The following is a 25,603-nucleotide window of genomic DNA, read 5'->3' on the forward strand; positions in this document are numbered from 1 at the left end:
AGAGCTTCCTGCAGAGATTCTCCAAGGCTCCAGACTGCTCTTCCCCCTTTCTGGCCTGCTCACACCACACACAACATTAACAATCCCAGGTAACTTCTGGCAATCACCAAGAGCTTCTGTATTTCTCTTCCAGCACTTCCTATTCATCATTTCACTCTAACCAATGTGTGCTGCAGAACCAAGAGCTCCTGCTACCTGTGCCCCACCTGATTTCTGTGTGGGCTTAAGAGTTCAGGAAGCTATGAAGGGCAAGTCACAGTGCCAAAAATAATAAATGGGGAAAGCAGCTGGTGTCACTTTTGCTTCCAAGTTCCCCTTACAACATCACTGACTCACACACCTAAAAGGAGAACTTTTTAAAAAACAATAATCCTTCACAGACACTTCCAAAAGTCTCAAAGCCTCTTCTGGTTGCAGCTCTACAGAACAATCAAACCTTAATAAAAAGAAAAAGTCTTTATTTTGGCACAATGTTTCACTGAACCATGGAATATCCTGAGCTAAAAGGGACCCACAAGGATCAGCAAAGTCCAACTCCCAGTCCTGCAGACACCCCAACAATCCCACCCTGTCAAAATTAGAAGTAGCTTGTGATTATTGCCAAGACAGACACCAAGCCTCTGGGACACTGCCCTGGCATGACTGTAGGCACTCCTCTATAAGCAATGATTTGGCCATGAGACTGTTCATTTCTATAAAACTGAATTACCCATCTAGGAGTTTGTCTTGGACGTGAGTTTTTGTCCTTTCTTTGAATACTATTTCAAAATTGGAAACGTAAAGCATTCAAATGGAAAAACAGATTCGTATTTTAACAAAAATTTTGAAGGAATTTCTGATTCTGAAATTCACATTTGCTGACTTTCAAGTGGCCACATTTTTCAGGTGAGAAGTTTTAAAATAACTGGTTACTCTCTAAGGTAAGACACTGATGTTCTCCAGTGGCTGACCTCAAATGGAGTGACACAATTGTTCATTTTCATTCACAAAAAAGCAATTTCTTTTAACTACTCATTTTATGCACATGAAAGACTTGAACCACTGAATGATGCTCTTATGCAAACAGACTAATGTTAAATAATCCTTGTTTTCTGCTAAAAAAAATGTTACACTCAGAAACACTTTGGGAGGTGCCACAAAGTTACTACACACATTCAGCATTTCCTTCCAAGGTAAATACCCTGGGAAAAATTGTTAACTGGTCCCCAAAGTTCCCTTTTTATCATTTTACATCCCTCCCAAACCAATGAAGCAGCAATTCCCCATCTATAAGTTATGCAGGCTTAGCTCCAACAGTTTACTAGAAGAAAAACAACAGACAACTTAGGATTTAGTGGTTTTCTATGCAGACCAACCCCCCACCCCCATCCCTCACTTCTAAGAAGTTAAAAAACTGAGTTAACAGGGCAACCCAAAGAGCCCAGGACTCCATGCTCACTATTCTCTGTTCAAACACGTGCAAAGACTAAGGTAAGGCTACACCCAGGCCCACGCTTAGGAGCAAATAAAAAGCTTTTCCTTTCTAAATTCAATCACACAAATATCACAGGCTGGTCAGTTCATTAACAGCAAAGCTCATTACGTTATTTTTAAGTTAAAAGAGAAAGCAAAAGGTAGCAGGCAACATGCAGAACTATGCTACTGATATCACAATGTCAGTAAACAGGCAATAAAACACAACAGCTCCCCCCAGCCCTGCTGCACAGAAAGCCCTTAAAGAGTCACTCCTACAATGCAGTTAAGTAGAAGATTTCAGAAAAGGATGCACAAAAAACATTTAGCAGACTAAACAATTCGATTAAACAGAGTCCTGAGAGTTTAACACAAGTTCAACAGCATAACATTTACAACAAGAAAGAAGAAAGGCACCTGGAGACATCTGACACTGGGCATGCTCTGCAGGCATCTCAGTGCGCACATGCTCTCTACCAGGTTGGAGCAGCCTAGCCACAAAGACCTTGGCACAGAACACTGCAGGGTGACAAAAAGGAAGGAAGAGAAGAAGCAGTTAGATGCCACAACAAATCACTCAAGGCAGGCAACTCATTAGTATGTTAACGTGGGTACTTATCTATGTTATTTCTACATTCACCATAGTTAGTGCCAGGGGCGAAACAACCACTGAAGGTGCTGTGCAGCCATCAAGGACAAGCCACCCCTCTGGCCTGCCCAGGACCAGCCACCCCTCTGGCCTGAGCTCCTTCTCCCCTCTGTAACCCCGTGCCTTCAGTGCCCAGCTGAATGCTTTCACTGACTCCCAGCAGCAGGAGAGTTCAGTTCACCCACACTGCTGCCCGCAGCAGAGCTTTCAGGGCAGAGCCCCCACCCAGCAACCCAGCCTGGCCAAAATCCCTGCCCAGCTGTGCCCTGCACAGTGCCCTGGGGACAGGAGGTGCCACTGGGGTGGCAAGACTTTAGAATCCACCTGGAGGAGCTTTGGGAATTAAGGTTTGGCACTCCCCAGTGTCTCAGCTTTCTCAAACAAACTGTGGTTCTTTATTCAACCCGACAATGGGAGCACATTTTAGAGAGGAACCACACTTAACTGAGCTCACATTACATGACCCAGCTCTGCTTAATCAAGGAATCCTAATGACCTGGGGAAAAATGTTGGAATTATAGTTGAAGATATCCTAAAGCCAAATCATCCCTTGGCTACGTTTACTGCTCTTCCTGCCACCCAAGCTTAACTACCAAATTCCCCACATGAGAAGTAGGAAAAGTTTGGAGAAAGCTGAAGAAATTTGATACAGACAGACTCCCCAAAATTTCTGTAGCTCCCCAATATTATTTCCCAGTTCTTTTTAAGGACAGAGCTTACATACCCCAGATGAAGTTAGGGAAAAGGATTCAATTTCTCAGCATCAAGCAGAGCACAAACCCAGCTGCAATATTTGGCACAGACTGAGCTTTCACTATTTTCCACACAGGCTTCCAATTTAGTTACAATGGACACCAAAACTTTGAAAGAAAAGCCCCACACAGGTCAAAGCTGAAAGTGGAATAACTGGAGGTGAAGCCTCATGGAAAGCAGTTTGTGCCAGGATCAAGGAGGGGGAGAGAGCCCAGAGCACCTGAAGGCTAAAAAACTTTTTTTTTGTTTCATATCTTATGGATAAAACAAAAGGAAGACTCATATTTTCATCTCCATGCCAAGGAGAGAAATTACAGCAAAACCAGCACAATAATGGCCCTAGCAGCACCAAAACACCTTGAATTTCCCTCTCTTACCCAGCAGGAAGGTGCTGATTCCACAGGGACATCCTGTGCTGTGCACTTGGAATGGCAAAAGAGGGAGCATCTCTCTTATGGACAGGGGTAAAAATAGTCATATCTATGTTTTATTGTATTATTCTTTCATTAATAGCAAAACAAATCCATAGTTTTCAATTACTAAAAGGTTTTAAAAGTTTATTTAATGTTTATAGAGAAATGGGATTTAGCTTTAAAGTAATTACTCCACTATATTTGTCATTATTTTGCATTACTTAACTTTGACATGTCCTTGCATTAACATTGGAAATTTAGTTCCCAGGACACTTCTAAGACAGACAATCAGTGACAACAGGGAAACTACCTTAACTTCAAGAAGACACCAAAAAAAAAGTGGCTTTCATATTTTCAAAAAAGATGGGATGTACTGTTAAAACCCACTGATTGAAGATACACATTTTATAGGTCTGTTTCTCAAAAATGAGTGTATAATTCAAGAAACTCCCTTTCCAATTCATTTTGTTCTTAGTTCCCATTTAGGAAAATACCTTCATCATGGTTCTGCAAACACCGAACCAGCAAAATTCAGGGTATTTCTGCAGGTGTTGATTAAAGCCCAAAAACATTTTTAAACATCCAGGCCTGATTTAAAAAGTCACTTTGCTCATGTGACTTTATAAAAGTCACTGATAAAAACCACAGCAAACTCCTCTCCTGAGATGTTCAGATGAGGTGTACAAAGCTGAGGATAATGTTTATAATGAATCTACACCTGTAGATTATAAACCAAAAATCACTGGTTTAGAGGTTATCATGTGGGGGGGAGTTTAGGAACTACTCTAGCTAAATAAACTGAATTTGAAGTGCTTAAGACAAAAATGGGTAAGTTGAGAACATTTTTTAAATTTAATTCAAAATGCATTAGACACTGAGGCCATTTCCATGCCAAGGTTAAGCCACACAAAACCCTTTTCACAGCATTATGAAACTGCATGAAAGGCTTTACAAAAACCTCCCTGGACACTCAGCTGCAGCACTGCTATTGCACAATGCTGCAAATTAAATATTGTGTCCCACTTCACACCAAAACAACAACGTGCAAATATTTGTGTGCTTCCCTGTTATTGCCTGACCTGGGATGAATAAAAGCTTAACAGTGTTCCAAAGGCTTCACTTTGCACTGGCCCCTCTCTCACCAGGAGCCCAGGGAGGTGCAGCACTGTTTAACAAAGCCTGGGAAGGGGAAAGTGCCAGTGGCCAACAGGCACAGAATTGAATGAGAACAGAACTGCACAGGTGAAGGTAAACTGAAACTCAGATTTTAAGCAAGAAGGTAATCAGCAATGCAGAGCTTTAAGTGCCTCACATTGTGAGGGCAGGGGATCACCTGGAGGTTCTATCTGCAGAGCTGAGAGGGCTCTGAGCCCCAGGGCAAGGCAGGAACAGACACAAACTCTCATTCTGATCACTTCAATGCCTTGGGCTTGCAAAGATTCCTACTTTAATTTTATTATGAGACGACTGATGCTAATTCCATACACAAAGAACTGCTTTGGTGGTCTAGCCCCAGGAATTACATTTCAAGCTTTGCATTTCAATCTTAAATCTCAAACTGAAGCAGCCTATACAAAATGCTGCATTCCCAGAGAAATCTGTAAATCCTCAGTAAAAAGGGGAGATGCTTCAATGTCTTTAAAACTCAAATGTTAAGAACTTCTTATATTAATTAAGCACACAGCAGTGTGCATCCAACAAACCAACTTTGTAGCTGGGAACTTTTAGGATGGAGGTATAAAAAACACCTCCTCAGGCCCTGAACTATCCTATCTTAAAGTTTTCCTTCACTCTGGACTTCTCCCAGGTTACAGCATGGCCTGGTTAAAGCACTGTAACATGCCCAGAAATCATTTCCTTCGGAGAAATCCTCACAATTTTGTATCCCTTAAAAAACCTCACACATTTATCCTCTAAAGCCCTTTAAACTGCCCAAGAAATGCCCATAGCCTGTGTTTCTGATGGAATTAGAACACCTTTGCAACCCAGGCATGGCAATATTGCAGCGTCATAACTAAGAATGACAGCATTTACATAACCCAGACTTATGCTGCAAGTTTTATAAAATATTAAAAATATGACCTCGAAATTTTTCACTCCATTCATTTTATTTATACAAGATAATTCAGAGAATCCAAATTTATTGGGAAATTCCAGTCTTAAGGAAAAAACATGCAAAAAAGGTACAACCAAATAACCTCAGCCTTCACTGTCAATTATTTTGAGATTTTCAGCAATAAGAAATTCACATGCTACTCAGCAATGGTGACTTCCTGGTTAGTTTACTTTGGCCTGGACCAACGCAATTGGTATTTATTTCCACCAACACTTAATATTGATAATTTTATGGGTAAGTGGTGCTAATTAAACCCCTCTCCATGGCTGGGGGCTCAGTTTAATGCAGCCCAAGAGGTGCTCTGAAAAGCCAACTTGGATTTGAGGGCAGTCTGACAGTCTGGGAAAGCCTTATGCTCCCACCTCCAACTTAACGGCAAGCTCAGATCTCCTCAAAAATCAGCATTAACCACACTAAGACATAAAAAAAACATGAGCAGTAACACTGTTTCAAGGCCTTCATTATTATTTTACACTCGGCAGGAACAGCAGCCAAGTCCAACTCCCTCCCGGTTTGCAGGCTGGGATTTCCTCCAGATCTTACCTGGTGCTTTTCCTGTTCAGGCTTCAAACAGTGCCAAGCAGAGCAGTGGTGAAGCCCTGGGCTGGGATGGAGTGTGCACAGGTGGGAAGCAGAACATCCAAGGGTGTGTGTGAACACTGGCTGGGACATGCAGGGTGACACCAGCTCCCCAGGGGACATCCCTGCACAGCTCTGCAGGCACCACCAGCAGCACTCTGACCGCTCCTGTGCCACCCCCAGCCAGGCTGTGCCCGGGGAGGTGCCCTGTGCTCCACACGGGTCTGTTGGAACCGGTGCCACCACATCACTGCCGCTGCCATGGCCAGGGCAGCCCCACTGGGCCTGGGCATTCAGAAGGCTGTTGGAGCACCATCCATACAACACATTTCCACACTCAGGGAGTTTTACATTCCATTCCAGCAATCTGCTTCAATTTCAGCAGAACTGGACTCCCAGGTCAACAAAGTTGTTTCAGACGTAATTTACTCTTGCATTTATTTCTCTCTTTCCATGCAAAAATTAATTTCTCAAAAATAAATACCCACAGAGTGGAAAACTAATTTTAACTTGTGATTTTTTTTTATTATTCTGTTATTAGAGCATTCTAAAAAAAATTAGGTAACCAATAGCTGAGTCACAGTGCCATTAGGAAAATCAATTTAGCCAAATCATTGCCATTCACAATAGTTTTTTAAACTGTTCAATGGAATAACCTTCCAACAGCCATTCAAGATCTGCACATAAGCTCTTGCACTGGGGGAAAAACACTAAGTGAGGAATCAGGAAATTGAAAGCAAGACAAGGGAAAAGAATTGATGAGAGAAATTCTCCTTATTACCACAGCGATGCTCTAGATAGGACACTGAATTCACAGGAGGCTGATGGAGAACGCTGTCCCACTCTGCTCCTGAAGATCAAAGTGTGTTTGCTACACACAGTCAATGCTACAAAAGGAATATGGGTTCAGTGGAGAGAAGATTAAATGCTTTCTTTGAATAGAATAACCACCTTACTCCATTATAATTTATTAATCAGGATAAGACTCATGAGATGCAGCAGTTCGTTTTCAAGAAGATACAAAGGACTGGGAAAAAATCCTAAAATGTTTGCACAAGCCACTCTGAACATTACTGAAATAATCTCAATTTTCCAAAATACACAGCATTTAGATTAGCCCTTGCCTCCTTCATGTACATACACCCCACCTCCCACAGCTGTATGATACACCTTTCTGCACTAATCCCCTGTGTTACACTAAAAAGGCCATTTCTAAAACAAAACACTTTCTTCTGCTCTCCTGCAGCAGAACAGGGACTTGCAGACATCTCCAACCAGCAGCTCAGGGCAAATCCTGAGTGGGCAACACAGACCCAGCACTGCCCATCACACAGGAGAAACTTGCAGGGTGTCAAACACAGAAAAACATGGCTGAAACTTGTCTAACATGTTAAGAGCTGTCTCAGACCCTTATGTTCTCAAGGCTGAGGCCTAACAGAGCTGACAATAAATCGCAGGACAGCCAAGGAGGGTAGAAGCACTCAAGTTCCAATGCCTGTGGAGGCTGGGCTGCCAGAACAACCCAGGACTGCCAGGCAGGGCTGCACAGGAGCACTGCCACAGCTCTGAGAGCGCCTCACAGGGCACTTTCTGAAATGCAACATTCAAAACACAGGCAAGAGCAAAGCCTCCAACCTGCTCAGCTCAACTCCTGCCTCTGAAGGGCTGGCTGATGTTTCCAAAAGTTAAGCAATATTAAATAACATTGAGGATCTTGATCAACAGGAGCACTCAATTATGCTTCCTCTTTTTTTTCTCCCTGCTTAGTGTATTTTAAATTATTTCCTCTTTTCAGTTTTCATCACTGAATATGCCAAGTTTGCTTCTGCCTCCCTGTTCTCTAGTTTTTAGAAAAAGGCACACCCTGAACAGCAAATATTCCGTAGAAAGACACTATTTCACAATTTTAACTCCAAATTGAGTCTGATGGCTGTGTGGAACAAATTCAATTTGATACTGGATGAGAATGCAAGAAATGTGTCAGTCTAAGGTTAATAAGTATTTCCCCTACATTCTCCCTCTGGTTTATTTAAAAGAGTCACACTAAAACAGACTTCTCCACCCTAACCAAATAAAATTCAACTACACTAAAAATCAAACCAGGAAACCTTTGCACAAGTAATTAATTATAAATGTATTTATCGATTAAATTCAAATATAACTTTGGCACAAAATACCACACCAGGAAAACAAATGCAGAATTCAAACCATGCATGAGATCAACAGCATGTACAGAGTTTCTGCTACAGCAGGTTAAATACAGAGGCTCCCCATTCACTGCAGTAACTCCTACAAAGGAGAACACACAAATGCTGAGCATTACTGCTCTTACTGCCCACAGGAATCCAGGCACACTGCTTCACAGTGACTGCAGAAATAAATTGCCAAGTCCATCAAAGCACCAACTTACAGTAAAGCTGGGCACTGGGAGGTGCAGCTCTCCCATTCACACCAGATATGATATTGAACACACATAATTTTCTTTTCCTGCCAGCCAGGGACCCAGCTTGCCTTCCTGAGGCACACAAATCATCTCTAGGACAACCTTTTGTAGGCATCCCAAATCTCAGAGGAATGAGACTCCAAGTACAATGGCTCACCCCTACTCTGAAATAAACCCAGTGTCAGTGTGGGATTTCTCCTGCCACCCCTGCCCTACACCTGTCCCAAACAGCTGAGGCCAAACCTTCACACTGACAGCTCAGGAAGGGTTTAGGACACTGACTCCAAGAATTTCAAATGGCATTTCAGCAGGAAAAGCTATAGGATATTGTCCTAGGAGTAACCAGAGAAGTTCTCTGCAGTTGTGATGGATCCATCAGGACAGGGCCTGAACTCAGAGCTGGGAGCTCCCTGAACTCCACAGGGAGCCCGGGACAGTCACTGACAAGGCTGCTCTCCCCTTCCAGACACAGGATGTGGCAGCCAATGGCTCTGTGCCCGCTCCTGCCCACACAGAAGGTCACCTCGTGCTCCCAGCCCGATGCTCCGCAGCAGACTGGCCATTCCCTCCAGTACTGCTCCTGTACCTCTTGGCCATGCCCTGACTCAGCTCAGCAGCTGATTCCCTGTGCCCTAACACCTGGGGACATGAAGCAGTTAAAGCAGGGACTGAATGTGCGGACAAACTCATCTAAGCAGAAGCAGCAAGAGATAGTACAGGGTGACTTCTTACCTGAAACTTTGTTTCTGGGCTTCAGATCCACCAATCCAGAATGAAAGGGGATTCGAATGGGTTTTCCTTCTCAGACTTGTCTGTTAAAAGAGAGCAGCCAATCATCTTCAGCTTGGTGTATCTACTTCTTTCTTGAACGAAATCCCAATTACTGCTAATGCTGTTAGAGAAAGGCAGCCCAGGCACCTGCCCAGCCCGGGACCGACTACGTTAGTGGGGTCGTCGGATTGGTGGATCTAAGACAGAGAAACGCATTTACAGACAAGAAACTGCTCCTTCCCTTACCCTGGGTCACCCCAACAAATGGTTTTGGGTACAGCTCACTTTGCTAAGATTAAGGAAGATGAGAAGAAGCTACAAGGCAAATAACAAAGCCAAGTCCTAAAGCTTCAACCAGCAGCTCACACCTCGCAGGCCTGCTCCAGGAACACAGGTTTGCACGACAGCTCAATAAGGTTCTCCTGGTCTGCCATAAACATCCTCTAAAGCACTTCACTGCAATGATTATTTCCCTGTTTCCAGGCTCAAAATGACCTCATTTGCCTTACACATCTGCAGCACAAAGATGGAGTTGTCAAGACACTCCTGATGGGAACACAGCACTGTATTCAGTACATTTGCAGTACTGCTGTGTCTCTGGAAAACAATCTAGAGCCAGAAGAGAGTAAGACACTGTACACCACTCCTGAAACAAGTCACCTCTTGCTAAGCAGGGAGATAAAAGGCCTCCAGCCAGTCCTGCCAGCAGCACAGTGAGAGTGTAACTACTTTAAAGCAGCCAGAAAGTGACACCTCAGAGAAGATGGGGTCTGCAGAAAACTCATACTCCACATGCAACAGAAAGCTCAGCCTGCAGAGACCAAACCATGCAACCTCCACCAAGAGCTTCAAAAACTTCAGGCCATGGCCTATGGAGCTGCCCCCACCAGCAGTGAGAACAAAATGCTGCAACATCCCCAGAGGAACACATCCCCACCACCTCTCACCCTCTCTGCTCTGCAGCCCCTCCAGAGCTGAACCTCAGCCTCCACTGCTGGGCCCCACACCTCGAGCTCCAGCAACTCACAGAAGGGTGGAAAAAATGCCACTGTCTCCAGCTGTGCCAGGAAACCATCTCCATGAGGGCAGGACTGCCCTGACTGCCCACAGCTCTTAAAGAAAGGAGCATCTTCCTGGTGGGGTGGTTTCCTGCTCCCAGGCACTGGCAGAGGCAGCAGTCCCAGGGCAGCGTTTCAAGGACAAAGCAGCGCTGTGGGGCCACTACCATGTCCAATGCATGATGCTTAAGGCTGCCAAGGAAAGTGCTAGGATGTCAAGGCATATGACTCAGAATTTTCAGAGTACAATATAGCTCAGCAAGAAGCCAGCTATCAAATTATATAAATGCACTGATTTGCCAAGTCACTGCAGAGCCAGCAGGGTGCTGGAAGGAGAGGCACTTCTCCAGGCAGCCAAACCTTAACATTATTTGCAAGTGTAACAGCACAGGTCTGATTTTTGTCTCCAGAAGGCCTGGCGTGCTGGAGACAGCCTGAATAACAAGTTTCCCTGGCTAGTCCTCCCCTGCCCTAAGAGAATTGCCAATGAGTCCAAGCTGGAACTTACTAAGTTTGGCAAATTCTGAGTATAGATTTTCAAAGAGATTTAGGCATTTTTGTCTGAAAATCAAAAACTGGTTTCACTGCAAAGGTTGGAAGACTTGAAAACAGCCCCATCATGCAAACCATGCTGAAATACACAAGCTCACACCCCTCAAAAAGGCAAACAGTGCACATTAGCACAACTTTCATACCAAAACTCCACATTCAAGAACTCAACAGAATGAAACTCAGAGCAAACTTGTAACACTGAATATATATATTTTTATATATATATAGTGATTCTCCTCTTCTCCTCTAAGTCAATGAGTAAACCAAAATTCTGTACTGTTGCCAACAGCTTGAAGTTGACCCAAAAAGCTTTTTTTGTCATTTTACCCAGAAAACACATCACTCCCTATTCCTAACAAGTGGGTCCCTACCTACATCTTACAAATTTCCATCTGTATTCATCCTACAAATGGGCCCAGGAAGCTGAATTACTCTTTGATCCCACACAAAACTGTTAATTTCCTGGGGTGGAAGTACAAGGATGCAAGTCCTGCGGGGATGTGGATTAATAAAGCACCAAAGAAACAACGTGCCTTCAAATGTTCCCACTGTTAATTCAGCCTGCATGAGGAGCAAATTGAGTTTTCAGAAAGAGTCAATGCTTTTCGTTGTTACAACACCAATGGCATTGCGTTATTTTTGCATTATCTGCTCTCGGTCATGCATTGCTCATATTGGGAAATGTGTGGAAGTGATACAGGAAAACAGAGTAGGCTGTCAGATGTCACACCACTGAGCTCATAAATACATCAATAAACTGGGGAAGGAAGGGAATTTCCAGAAAAAGTGGATTTTCTGTGAATAATGGTGCCATAAAAATCAAACCACGAAATCAGATTATGTAACAACATAAACAGTGGCATCCGTATAAAGAAGACATCGCCCAAGGAAAAAGCTAGAAGGAAAGAATTGTTATCCATCAGCATTAATTTAAACAACTCAGTCAATATTCTCATTTCCCTTCAATTCATTTTCTGCCCTGCAACAAAAAAAATTCCTCGTCACGGAGCAGCCCTCTCACAAGCACGGCCTCTTGTTCTCTCCCACACATCATTCCTCTCGCATTGGCACATTTGCTGCAACATCCATTTCATCTGAAAGCCATCAGCAATCTCCCTGAGCACGCTGCTGCACAAGCACTCCAGGCTGCCCAGGGCTGGGCAACTGGAAATGCCAAAGCAGCAGCGACCTCTAAACCGCGAGGCAACAAACCCAGCACACCCCGAGACACGCGGCAAGCTGATTTAACAAGCAGCAGAGGGGGTTTACAAAGCATGAAATGAAAAGGTACATCCATCTTTCAAAGAACACTCCCAGGTCTCTCTGAGGGTACAGCTTGTAACAAGGCAGGTTGTTTTGCTGCGACGCTGCTCACAACACTCCTCAGTGACCCAGATCTTAGCAGTGCTCAAAGCTCAGTATCCTGAGGGACACAGCCGGCACTGTCTGACACACACCAAAGGCAGATGGGCTTTTCATCAAAGCAGCAGCCCCAGAGCACTTCAGAGAGGGCAGCTGCACCCACAGCAGCTGCTGCAGAGACAGGATCTCCTTCCACACCGACTCCTGGGCAGGGATTCACTCTGGGAGCTGCCAGCCCCGGGGCAGAGCTCTGGGGCAGCCCCTGGAGCTGAGAGCTGCCCCATCACACTGCCCAGGTGAGCCCTGCACAAGCCAAGGGCTGCCCCATCACACTCCCCAGGTGAGCCCTGCATGTGCTCCAGACTGCAGGAACTTCCTCTGCTCAGCACCAGGTAGAGCCTGGACAACTTTGTTATGTTAGAAAATGTAACTGCAATATGAAGTGAGAAATCTGAGTCTGGAATGAGATTTAAAAAGCCTCTGGTTAAACACCAGGGCTTAGTCTCCCCAGTAATTGGTAACTTCCTTTCATTAAGAACCAAAAGCAATTTCGTTTCAGAAGTTCCCCCACAATTGGCACATCTGCAGCTTTCCTCCACCTGAATTATCTGATGGCTACTGCCACCATCACCAGAAAACTCAGATAACTTTACACACTTCTGCATCTCTATAACCTCCTTCTCTCTGCCACCTCATTTCCCCAATCAGGCCACTGCTCCTGCTAACCCTACCAAAAGATAAAGCTTTCCACACTCCTTTGTCCACTTCCCTCCTTTCACCACTCTGCTGGCTCTGAGTGCAGTTGCCTTGCTCTAATTCATGTTCTTAAGCTCTTCCTTCCCATTTTCTGCACTGCTGCCAAAGTCACAGCAATCTCTTCTCTTCAGATTTGCATCCTTCCTCTGCAAGGCACTCTCTGAAACAGGACTGTCATTCTGAGAGCCTGGCAGCAGCACAGACCTCACATCCCCTGCCCCAAGGCTGTGCCTTCCTCAAATCCATCCCACCAGCACCTCTTTAGCTGTATGCTCCAACCATTGCTGATTTCCCCACGTATAAAACCCTGCATGCTTTACTGTCCAGCGTGCAGCTCTCAGCTCTGCTCATTTAGCTACTGAAGATTAAAAAAAGATGCCAGCAAAGCAAACAGATTGTTATCCTGCTGAAGAAAACACATCCAAGTTACACACAGGTTTACAAATACTTTACTAACACTCCATCTACTCCCAGGCTTCAGTGAAGAACCAGTCACATTTCAGCTAGAACAGCATCTCCTTTGTTTCAGCTGCAAAGATGATCACTGTCTGTGTCGCTACAAAAGTCAACTCTTTGAAGGGTTCCTCCAAGAGTATGTGAAAAATAAATCCCACAAATCCAACTGCCTGCTTAGCTTGCAATGACTGAGACAGGGAAGGAAAAAGCCAGAGCACTGCAGCCCTACTGAGATATATACACAGCAGCTGTATTTTAGAATGTTGGGATTTATTTTGCACTTTAGCTTTAAACAGTTTGGGGGCACAACCATCTCCAGTTGCAGTGACCCAAGGAACTCCAGGTAGCCCTGGAGTGATTTACAGCAGGAGCTGCTGCTGCTCAGGCCTGTGTGAAACACTTCCTTCCCAGGCTGGTACCTTTGAACTGAACACCTCCACCTCACATCCAAGTCCTACCAGGAGAAACAAAGATTTTTTTCAAGATATTAAATTATAATTCTTCATTTATTATTTACCAAGATACTTAAACACTGGATGCTTTTAGGAGAGCCAGAGAGAGGCATTCTAGACACTGAAGGCCATTTGTTAGGAAGATTATTTCCATATATACAACTTCAAGATACAAATGACAGCAGTGTGAATGAACAAGTGCTTGCCCATTTTATTGCCAGGCATGGCCTTCCCCAAACCTTTTCATGCTCCTAACACAGAGCAGTGAATGCTGAATTTAACAGGGACCTGTGTTTGGAGAGCAGCTTGGGCAGCAAGGCCACAGTGGAACATGAGGGGCACAAGCTCAGTGAGTGGGAGAATTTCCACACAGCTGGATTCCTGCTCAGGAGCCATCTCCCATAGGTGGCTGGTAGGTACAGAGCCTGGGAGCAGCAGATTTATTTTATTTATTCCACATCTCATGGTGCACACAGTTCACCCCACAAATGTATAAAAAGCCCCTCAAACTACTCACCACACTGATGTATTCAGTTACAACCACCTCAGTACAACCTAAGCAGCTAACCCTCCCACAGTGTGAAAGCTGCTGGTAACACTAAATAACAATTATGGGAAGGGTCCTGGGAAAATGAAGAACACAAGGCTTTCAGCAGATATTGAAGGTAAATGCAAATCACAGGGTTGGTACAACTGAACACGGATTTTATACACAACTCAGATCTGCAGGCAACAAAACTTATTTCACAAAGCATTGCAGTTGGTTCTTTAAAAGAGCAAAAAGGTCACAGTTATCTAATTTCACTGAGAAAACCAAAACCAGGGGCAGAAAGAGCCCTTTCAGTGAGTGTCCCTCCATCTGTTCTGGATTACCTGCTCACACCCAGCATTTCCCTGAGCCCACAGTGAACCCTGCCAGACACCAGGAGCTCAGCCTGGGCAGCCCCAGCCACCCCTGGGGATCCCACCCCTACAGGTGGGCACCACCTGCACCTGGAGTGGCACCACTCAACACTCATCCCCTGGGAATGACTGAGGACACCCACAGAAGCAGCACAGGGCACAGGAAGCCTTCAGCTGTCCTGAGGGACACAGTGGCTTGGAACACCCACTAAAACTTCACACAGCAAATCAAAGTTGTCACTCTGAAACCTTGAAATAGTTCTCTGAGATTCCAGCCTTAAAAATAGAACAGTATTATTTCCATGACTGATTTTCCTTGAAATAAATGCAAATGATCAATCCAGGGAAGGCACAGTTGATGAGTAGAGCAGCATGTTCTCAAACTTCCATGCAATTAACATATTGACACATTATGTTCATCAGAATGATGGTCTATTTGCTCCTCAGAACCTTCAGATCACACTCTGCTCCTGTATTTACTCATTTCTGTATTTACAGATTCATCCCTGGCACTGGAGGGAAGCAATGCAGCAAACCCCATCTCCCTGACCAAAGAAAGGTATAAAACATCTGCTTTTAGGAATGTGGAACATTTGAAAGGAGCAGCATCCCCCTAAGTCTACCAGGGATGACTGGGATGATCCCAGGTTTGGGATGTTCCCACAGACTGACTCCCACATTTCCAGATGACACAGAAATCCCCAACAGGGAACTCAGCCCAAACAGCTTCTGCCCCGTGGATTCACACAAATCTCCTGGACAATCTCCCCTGCTGCACCACACCAGAAGGCAAAACCTCCACATCTGCATCCAGCAGTGATCTGCAATGCTTTTAGGGAAACACCTCCACTCAAACACAAGTGATCCTGGGCAAGCCTCTACCAAGGTTAACATTAAATTCAACTACTAACTACATTGCAGAGAGCACAATTTCTCTTGGAAACGACAGAATTAATTGTTCATCTTATTCGATTTTTACATGTATTCATTTCTTGTGAAAGAGAGAAAAGTGTATTTCTAAAACCTCCTACTAGAGACTGAAACTCCTCCAAGCCCCACTGATGTTTGCATGGATTAGCACATTTCCCAGCTCCAGCAAGGGGAGGGTACAACACTCACCAGCAAAAATCCCATTTGCTTCCTCCTGATACAACCTGGCCACAAAGAGGAGAGACTAAAACGGGAGAGCACTTGTGAAAACACAAAGAAGTGGGGGTTTTTGAAAGGTGAGGGAGCCAAACCTTCCAGCTCCAAATGCTATTTGAGCACCTCACAGAACCCAAAGCTGAGGAGTGCTGGTGAGTGTTCCACTGCACAAAAAGGCACCAGAGCACTCTTCCCACCTCGGGAACTGAGGAGGCATCTCTGGGAGGCTGCTCCTGAGCTCTGCCCACAGAGCTGCCCAGCCCTGCCTGTCCTGCCGAGGGACTGATGGCTCTGATGTCCTGAGGGCAAGTGTGAGATCACAGACCAGGGCAGGAGGCTCCCTAGGAATGAATTTAAGCCCCTGCCCTCAGTGATCAGTAGAAATAATGAAAGATACACAAAGGTTTTATAGGTTCCCCTTTTTCTTTTTATTTCTGCTTTTTCAGACCAGATGGCACATTTAAAGAAAGTTCATATATTCTGGATCAGGTAGTTTAGCAACAACTCCACGGGCTAAAAAACCCATTTATGTCTCCACTGAACCCAGCTCACCTTCAGAGTGCCTTAAAGGGAAATTATTTGCATTTTGCCACTCAGTTCTGGAGAACTATATGAAATTTTTTACGTGAGAGCAAATTATGCTTCGGAGAAAAAGCAATTATGTTTATAACAAATAAATTAGAATATTTTACCGATTAGTATTCTCTCTCAACTCCTAACTTAATTTTATTCATGCCTAAAGGCAGTAAAATGAGGGGCCTCCAATATTTGCCCATAGAGATACAAATTTGTTAATATTTAAAATAAATAATCAACACCTCTTTCTACCGCTCCCACCTGGCTGCCTCTCCATAGCGCGAATTTAGCGGCGTGAGCGTTAATGAGCAGCAGAACCAATACACCAATTAGGTCTCGTCAGGTAATTCCGTGTGTGCCGGAGCGGAGCCGCAGCACCGGTGCGGGGTCTGACCCGCCCCGGGGGCGCGGAGGGGTCCGGCCGGGCCGGGGCTGGGGCCGGATCCCCCGTGGCCGGGGCATTTCGCGTTCGGTTCGTGCCCTGGCCCGGCCCTGCCCGCCGCGGGGGTTCACTGCAGTTATTTATTTATTTTCAATGAAACGGAGGCGCTCGTGGCGCCCCGGGCGGGCCGCGGCGGAGGCGGGAGCGAGCGGATCCCCCCGCGGGGACGGCGCGGCCGGGCCGGGGCCGAGCAGGGCCCGCCACAGCCCCGCAGCGGCGGCGCCGGACCCCGCGGGCCGGGCGCGCCGGCGGGGCCTGAGCCGGGGGGGGGAGGGGGAGAGAGGGGGCGGGAGGGTGTGCGCGGGGGCCGGGGGGACTCACCATGAGCTCGATGGTCTTGTCCTCGATGACCGAGTCGGGCTCCATCGCGGCGGCGGCCGCTGCGCTCCGCCTGCCCTGCCCGGCCCGGCCCCGCCGCCGCCGCCGCCCCGCGCCCGCCAGGCCCCGCCGCGGCCCGCCCGCCCCCGCCGCGCGCACGCGCACACGCACGCGCGCTGCGGCCGCCGTGATGTCACGGCGCTCGCGGAAAGAGCGGGGACCCGGCCCCGCCCCCCGGGCAGCGCCGCGCTGCTCATTGGGCACCGGCCGCGCGCCGGGGCTGCCGGGAGAGGCGCCCGCCGGAGGGGCGGGGCGGGCCTGAGGGGCTCGGGAACGGGAACGGGAACGGGAACGGAAATGGAACGGGAACGGGACGGAACGGAACAGGAATGGAGCGGGGCGGCAGCGAGCGCCTCCGAGGGGCGGCGGGAGCTCCCGAGGCCTCCTGTCCCGCGCTGCCGGGCGGGCAGAGCCGTGTGGGAGCGGCCTAGGCCGGCTTTGCTGCGGGATCGGGAGCTTGGGAAGCGCCCTTGGGACTCGCCCCTGTGGGCTCCCGCCGTGCCCAGAGCAGCTGGGGCTGCCCCTGATCCCTGGCAGTGCTCAAGGCCAGTCTGGACACTGGGGCTGGAGCAGCCCGGGATGGTGGAAGGTGTCCCTGCCATGGCAGGGGTGGGATGGGATGGATGGGATGGGCTTTAGGGTCCCTTCCAGCCCAAAGCAGTCTGGGATTCTGTGGTACATGGACTCAGAAGATGGCTCTGCATGTTGGACTGTTTATTTAATAAACAGTTCTGTTTAACAAGTCCTGATCTGTGCCTTAGGCCTGGTCTGCTGGCACCACTGGGCATTTCCTTGCAGCTGGCCTCAGCCCTTGGCAATGAGCAGCTGATTCAGCCTTTGGGGTCTGGATCCCTCTGGCAAACTGTGCCTCTGCCACAGGAGCCACGGAGCATCCAGGGGCCAGCCAGGTGCTCTGGGGACCAAGGACACCCAGGCTGCCCTCTGGCCACAGGCAGGGACCAACTGCAGCCACAGGCATTGGAAATTGGAAACAAAACTGTGCTGAGCAGCAGAGTGCTGTGACAGCACAGCACTGGGCTTGCCATGGAAATGGACCTGCAGCTTCCTGCTAAGCATCTTTTTCTGTTACCTGTTCAAATCTCTGCCAAATGGTGAAGAGATGGAGGATGAACAAATGGAAATGGTGCAAAGTCCTTTCTTACTGACAGCTCACCTGCTCCACAGGCCAGTGGAGTCAGCAGAAATGTCCTTCATCACTCAAAATCCCTTAGAGCAATACTTACCATGAGGTCTAAACCCTTCTTAGGGCATTTAAAAGGCAAAACAAGAACTGCAAATGCCCCTCCCCATCAAACCCCTGCTGCTGCTCACCTGGGGATAACAAATTGATGTGTTCCCATTTCCATTTGTGGGGACAAAGCCAAACCCAGGGATGCCACTGCCCCAAACCCTCAGGGTGCCCCCAGCAGCGCTGCCCCTCACCCTGACACCCCTGCCCACACAATGGGTACAATCCCACTGCAATCCTTCCTTTCCTGCCAAACTGGGCCCCCTGGCAGCTGGGCTGGATCCTTCCCATCAGAGCCCCTAAGGAAGGATTGCAGTGGGATTGTACCCATTGTGTAACACCCCCACACAGAGAAAGGTGGGACAAAATCCAGCTCCTTTCTGCTGCCCCTGGCTCTGGACATCGACCAAGGCAGCAGAGATTTGTTTGGGACACCAAAGTCAAAAATCAGCATGTCTCAGTCTAAATATACCCAGGGCAGGGATGTGCTGACAGCACCAGGCTCCCAGTGCTTTCCCAAGCACAGCCTGGTGTTCTGGGGATGGGAAGGATTCCTAGGGCAAAGGAAATGAGGAGAAAATGAAAAAGAGAAGAAAGGAGGGGGGAAACCTTCCATGATTCTGTACAAAGGGTAAATCAGTGTGGCCAGCCTGGCAGTTTGAGGGTTCCTGCAGCACAGCAATGGATGTTGCACATCAGGATGGGTCTCACCCTGGCAGGAGATGTCAGATGGAATTGCAGTTCCTGTAATCTGCTCTTAATGGTGTAATAAAAGCAATTCCTATGAGGTGAGAAGGAGAAAAACACAGAAAATAATTAAGGAAAGCATTATAAAAGCATCAAATATTTTGCCTTTAGTGTGGAACACCAAGGAAAGCAGGAGTGGGGATATCAACCCCTGTACCTGTAAATTAAAATTGCTTCTGAACAAGTCATAATTTAAAACCTCATGAGGACTGAGCAACATGTCCGAGGTATAATAAGATGAAAAAACAGGTTTTGATAAATTAGTTCTGAGATAAAACTCGCTGGGAAAGAGTCAGTCCTAGGAGGGGCAGCCGAGGGAGCTGGGAAGGGGCTGGAGCCCCAGGAGAGGCTGAGGGAGCTGGGCAGGGGCTCAGCCTGGAGCAAAGGAGGCTCAGGGGGCCCTTGTGGCTCTGCACAGCTCCTGCCAGGAGGGGACAGCCGGGGGGGTCGGGCTGTGCTCCAGGGAACAGGGACAGGAGCAGAGGGAACGGCCTCAGGCTGGGCCAGGGCAGGCCCAGGGTGGGCACAGCAGGAATTTCCCCATGGAAAGGGGGCTCGGGGATTGGCAGGGGCTGCCCAGGGGGGTTTGGAGTGCCCATCCCTGGAGGTGTCCCAGGAAGGGCTGGAGGTGGCACTGAGTGCTCTGGGCTGGGAACAAGGAGGGGATCAGGCACAACTTGGAGGTTTTTTCCTCCCTAGGGAGGTTTTTTCCTCCCTAAATGTTTCCATGGTTCAAGCACAACATTCCCGTGCCTACCTGGCTGCAGGAATTTGAGGAGCAGTCTCTGGGTGTGCCCTGCTCAGACAGGGCTGTGCCCGTGTGTGACAGATCTGTGTCCCATCTGCACAGCAGCCACCAGGGACACAGCTGCTAATTAATGCTAATGAGGCCCCTGCTCAGGTGGAGGCACACAGGGAGGTGGGGCAGTTCCTGTCCCACAGAACTCGCTCTGCCGGTTTTCCTGCGAGGTTGAGGATGGGGGGAAGTGGAAGGGAAAGTCCCGACCTGGAGATATCTCGGTGTTGTGCAACAGGGCGGGGATTCCTGGAGGGTCACCTCAGCCTCACTGCATGGCAGCAAAGTGATCCTGTGCTTGGAAAAACCCTGGGCACCCCCATTCCCCCGGGCTGACCCAGTGGGACTCAGCCATCGGCTCTGTCCATGTTTTCTGTCCACTCATTGTCCCAGGGAAGGATTTGCTGGTCATCCCCACAAGCTCTATTCCCACACAGGCTCTGTCTGTCTGTCTGTCTGTCTGTCTGTCTCTCACGTGCCCTGGCACCACCACAGCACACTGGGGCAGCATTTTGGGAGTGACACCGCTGGATTTTCTCTCACTACATCTTTCCTGGATAATGAGCTGATCTGTTTCTCCTGACACCCTCCCACACTGGGCTGTCCTGAGGCTGGCCAAGATTCACAGCCCAGACAAGCCCAGGCTCCCCAGGGTCCTTCCAGCAGCCACTGCCCCTCGTTCCTCCCCAGGCTGGCCGCAGAGCAGCTCAGGGCACACGGCAGATCCCAGCAGCCTCAGCCAGGCTGATTTGAAGGTTCCCCACTCCAAGCAAGTCCTGGAGCCTCTGCAGGGAAGAAAAGCAGCCACCTGGGATCTCCAGGCACATGGCAGGGAACAACCAGGCAGGGAAACACGGCTGTGAGGATCCCTCAGCTGGGGAGGAGGGGTTTGTGCCAGTGTGTGATCCTGGTGGCCAAACAGGTGAAGCAGCTTCTCAAGAAACTCCTGCCCTGGCACTGAAATGGAGAAACTGGGCGAGCAACAGCTTTTGTCTCACAGCTCTGGAGGGGGCTGGGGTGGGAGGGGAGCCCACACAAGGGACATTCACAGGATTTACAGAGTCCTTCAGCAGCTCCTGCCTCCATCCCAGCTGCCCAAGAGCTGCCATGTCCAGGGTGGCTCTGGGGAGAGCAGAGCTGCACACTGGGCATGGCCACAGGGCTGCAGCAGAGCCAATGGGGACACCCGGGGACACAGAGGGAAGGGGGGAGAACTGACCCCAAAAGGGGCACAGTGAGATGAGCAAGGAGCCCAGAGCCACCCCAGCATAGCAGCAACCATGGGACACCTGCACAGAGGGGACAAACGGGTGGCAGTGGCAGGGCTGTGTCAGCGCTGTGGCAGAGCTGTGGCAGTGTCAGGGCTGTGGCAGTGTCAGGGCTGTGGCAGAGCAGTGACAAGGCTGTGGCAGAGCTGTGTCAGGGCAGCAATGTGTGACCCCTCCCAGCCCCTTCCCAGCCTAGCCAGGGCCGGGGCTCCCCCAGCTCCCCCACTGGCAGCTGAGCCCTGCAGCAGCTCCAGGTCACCTCCCCATCCCGCTCTTTACAGCGGCCAGGACCTGCCCTTTGGTTTATTTAAGCACTGACAGTGATGCAAAAGTGTTGGAAGAGCAATTTTTCAGCACTGCCTAAAAATAGCGGGGTGAGATTCCAGAGCTGCCTCCAGCAGCACCGGCCGGCCCGGCTGCCCGGGACAATGGCATTTGTAACCCACGAGTGACAACAGCACAGGCCGAGCTCCAGCTCCCGAAATAACAACTCAGAAAGGGCAAATTGTGGCTTTAATTACAGCCAGACAAAAAGGAGCGTTTCAGAAGAGCATTATCAGAGTATCTGAGCATGCAGGGCCAGCTGGAAAGCGAGTGGGGAATGCAGAGGGAGCGGGGCGGCCTCCCCACACAGACACCCCAAATTCCAGGTGTTCCTCAGAGGAGAGGCACATGCAGCTGGAGCTTTCAGAAAAGCTGAAGCCTTTGGCACAAGGGAAAAAAACCCTTCAGAGAGCCAGAAGGAGCTGATGAACAGTGACAAGGAGCCTCCAGCCCCACATCAAAACCCAGGAGCACACAGGGATGGGCTCTCTGAACCTCCCCAACGTGCACAGCAGAAACTCCATGGGACATCCTGGAGTGACTCTTCTTCTCAGTTCCAGATAACCAAGATTGGATCCCTTCTGGGGAAATAGTAATCCCTCACAGAATCCTGCCCAGCTTCCAATCCCAAACCTACTGGAAGTGCCCAAACATGGCCCCATCAAACTCCCCAGTCCCAGCAGCAATCCCGTGTGCTGGAGGCAGCTGAGGCTCCTGGATGGGAGCTGGTGCCCACCTGGACAGGGCAGGGAGAACCCACCTGATGCTCTGCAATATTCAGTATGAAAAAAGGCTTTTTTGGATACAGAGCAGCCCGAGTGCACCGGGAACAAAAGCCAGGCTGCAGCAGAGCTGCTTTCTGAATGTGAAGGGACCCAGTGACCTGATCCTGGCAGCTGAAAGGAAGCAAAGTTTCACCACGTCTCTCTCCAGAGCCCTTGCATGGGTGAGGAGCTGCTGGGAGAATTCCAGGTGCCAGGCACTGAGGTGACCCAGCACACCCAGCCACAGCTGTGCTCTCACTGAAACGAGCAGGGGAAGAGCCGGGAACCAGCCAAACTCCACGGGGAAAGAGCAGCTCAAACACAGCTGTGACAGCAGAGCAGAGCTCTGGGCATCTCTCCACAGCAGCCAGGCCTCGCTGCTCCTCTTGGATTGCACAGCTGGAAAGCAGAAACCAGGCTTGGTGCTGCCAGTAAAGGGTCAACTGAGAAATATCTGGGATTTTATTAAGCAATACACACACACACACATCCCTGGCTGCACCAAATGGGGAGGCTGCAGGAGCACTTCTCTGCAGGCAGTAGCTTCCCCTCACTGCACCAACTGAAGGGATTATTTTTATATTTTTAATTTAGTGCTGAGCTCAGCTTGATGCCTTTACCTACACCAAGAGCTGAACAGTATCACTTTTGTTTTCCTGGGTCACACAGAGTGTGAGATTTGTGCATCACTTTAATGTCTGCTCCAGCAGAAACCTCCCATGTCCAAAATTTGGGAATCCAGAGAATGGAGAACAAGCCAGGCTGTCCCACCTGCCACAGCTGCAGATGAGGCACTGTGTGAGGCAGAGCACGAGCTTGGCAGTCTCAGCCCCAGGAATAACTCTGCCAACCCCCAGTGTGGCAGCAACAGGCCAAGAGCCTCACACCAAACCCTGCTGTTCCCATGGAAGGTGGAGCCTCAGCCTTGGAGAACCTCAGCTAAAAGCCCTGATATTAATGATACCTCTCCCAAACTGCCTGCCCAGCTGTGGGAGCAGGCAGGGGCTCCCTGGGCAGCCAGGGACACATGTGGGTGGCCACAGGAGAAGCCAGAGGTCAGGGCAGGCCCACAGAGCCAGGGCTGGCCCAAGGGGCAGAGTTGAAAAGGCTTCTTAAAAAACACCCTGGGGTTCTGGCCTTGGGATGCTAAGGGCAGGGTGCTGCTGCTGCAGGCTGTCCTTCCTCTGCCTCAGGTGTTCAGAGCACCCAGGTAACACAGCCCAGCTGCCTTTGGGCCTTTCTTGGGTTTCTCCCTCCTTTGGAAGCCACAGTTTCAAGCTCCAGCTTCAAAGAGGCAACTGAGTGTGCTGGAGAAACAGAACCATGGAATCACTGAGGTGGGAAAAGCCCTCCCAGACCATCGAGTCCAAACTGTGCCTGATCCCCTCCTTGTTCCCAGCCCAGAGCACTCAGTGCCACCTCCAGCCCTTCCTGGGACACCTCCAGGGATGGGCACTCCAAACCCCCCTGGGCAATCCCTGATTTCCATGGGGAAATTCCTGCTGTGCCCACCCTGGGCCTGCCCTGGCCCAGCCTGAGGCCGTTCCCTCTGCTCCTGTCCCTGTTCCCTGGAGCACAGCCCGACCCCCCCGGCTGTCCCCTCCTGGCAGGAGCTGTGCAGAGCCACAAGGGCCCCCTGAGCCTCCTTTGCTCCAGGCTGAGCCCCTGCCCAGCTCCCTCAGCCTCTCCTGGGGCTCCAGCCCCTCAGTGTCCTTGCTGCAGAGAGGGGCCAGAACTGGGCACAGCCCTCAGGGGCCTCAGCAGGGCCAGCACAGAGAGAAACATCCAGAAACACAAACTGAGCTGTGAAAGAGCTGCCTCCAACCTCCAGCCCTGAAGCTGGCATTGAGCTGAGAGCAAAAAGCAAAGAGTTTCCTGGACTAGAGAAAATAAACCAGGAGTCTGTACTATATTCTTAAATATGGTTTAATACTCTTCTCCATTTCTGTACATCACAACACCAAGATATCACTGCTTGGGATCTCTCTGCAGAGGCTATATAGTATGCAAAGGCTAGGATCTCCCACCCCCACTGAGTGTGTTTGCATGTGTAAGTGTAATACATATCAGTATATATTGATATACACATCAATATATAATGCAATATATATCACTGAAGAGAACACATTGATTAAAGAAATACAAAAATTTGGCATCATTTCCAAACTTAAATAGTAAAAATAAAAACTACAAAAAGGAGCTGCATACCCTAATGTATAATGTGAAACAACAAGCAGTATATTCAAAAATGTAAATTTACAACCAATTTTTGTGGTCTTGTCATGTCACATTAGACCCATTTACAATGGCAAAATCCAGAACATACTGCTGTGAGGGCCAGGGCTGTGCTCAGCCCTGAGCAGACCCAGCCCCATCTCCTGGGAGAGATTCCAGCTTGGATGTGGGGATGGCAGCAAAGCCACCAGCCAGGGCAGGGACCAGGGGACAAATGGTATTGCTCACAAGGACAGGAATTTTGGACCTCAAACAACAGTGGGACAGAAATTTGAAGAGAAGCTCCCTCTGTTCAAGTGAACCAGGACAAGAGGCGAAGGTTTGCAGCTGGAACAGGAGCTGCTCCTGAGGGAAGCACCGGGAGAAATGCTGGGAGAGCCCCAGGGAGGGACAGGACCTGAGCTGTGTCACTGCTCCATGGGACAGGACCTGAGCTGTGTCACTGGGCACAGAGCCACTGTTCCCTGGGACAGGAGAGGACCTGAGCTGTGTCACTGCTCCATGGGACAGGAACTGTGCCACTGCTCCATGGGACAGGACCTGCCCTTGTGTCACTGCTCCCCTGGCCTGCACAGCCCCTGACCCCCAGAGTGTCCCCAGCAAGCTGGACACACCCCAAGGATGAGCTCCCTGATCTATGGATGCTCTGTGGAACAGGCAGGACACCAAGCCTGGGCAGTCTGGAGCATCCAGAGGAGATCCTTTGCCTCCTGCAGGGCACATCCCCACAGGACAGACACTGCTGGGAGCTGGGTGTTCCCAGGGCTGTGCCAGTGCTCCACGGATCAGAGTCAAATATTCCACACTCCCAGCACTAATTCAGCCTTCACTCCACTGACTCAGTATTCCTGTCAAACACCCACTTCCATTTAAGACCTGTGGGCTCAAATTCACATAATCAAGGAAACCTTACGCAGTCCTAAAGCAAAAAGAAAAACTTACTGAGGAACAAAAAGCCAAGTG

General features: G+C 49.0%; 1 protein-coding gene across 4 annotated transcripts in view; it reads right to left on the reverse strand.

The window, feature by feature from the left end:
- FBXW11 (F-box and WD repeat domain containing 11) overlaps positions 1 to 17,304 on the reverse strand; it is a 56,678-nt gene extending 39,374 nt beyond the window's left edge. For 2 of the 4 annotated variants that reach the window (XR_009275398.1, XM_058815040.1), the window contains exons 1-2: positions 9,138 to 9,217; positions 1,870 to 1,971 (exon numbers count right to left, since the gene is read on the reverse strand). Coding sequence is in view for 2 of the 4 variants with exons in the window: in XM_058815040.1 (XP_058671023.1) it covers positions 1,870 to 1,920 (51 nt within the window). In the remaining 2 variants the exon portion in view is untranslated. Of the gene's footprint in view, positions 1 to 1,869; positions 1,972 to 9,137; positions 9,218 to 17,200 lie in introns of those variants that run through there. The other 2 variants (XM_058815042.1, XM_058815041.1) reach the window with 2 other exon arrangements.
- Positions 17,305 to 25,603: the final 8,299 nt, after the last annotated feature.

This window comes from Ammospiza caudacuta, chromosome 16 (genome assembly GCF_027887145.1).
Source record: "Ammospiza caudacuta isolate bAmmCau1 chromosome 16, bAmmCau1.pri, whole genome shotgun sequence".
NCBI classification, from domain to species: Eukaryota; Metazoa; Chordata; class Aves; order Passeriformes; family Passerellidae; genus Ammospiza; species Ammospiza caudacuta.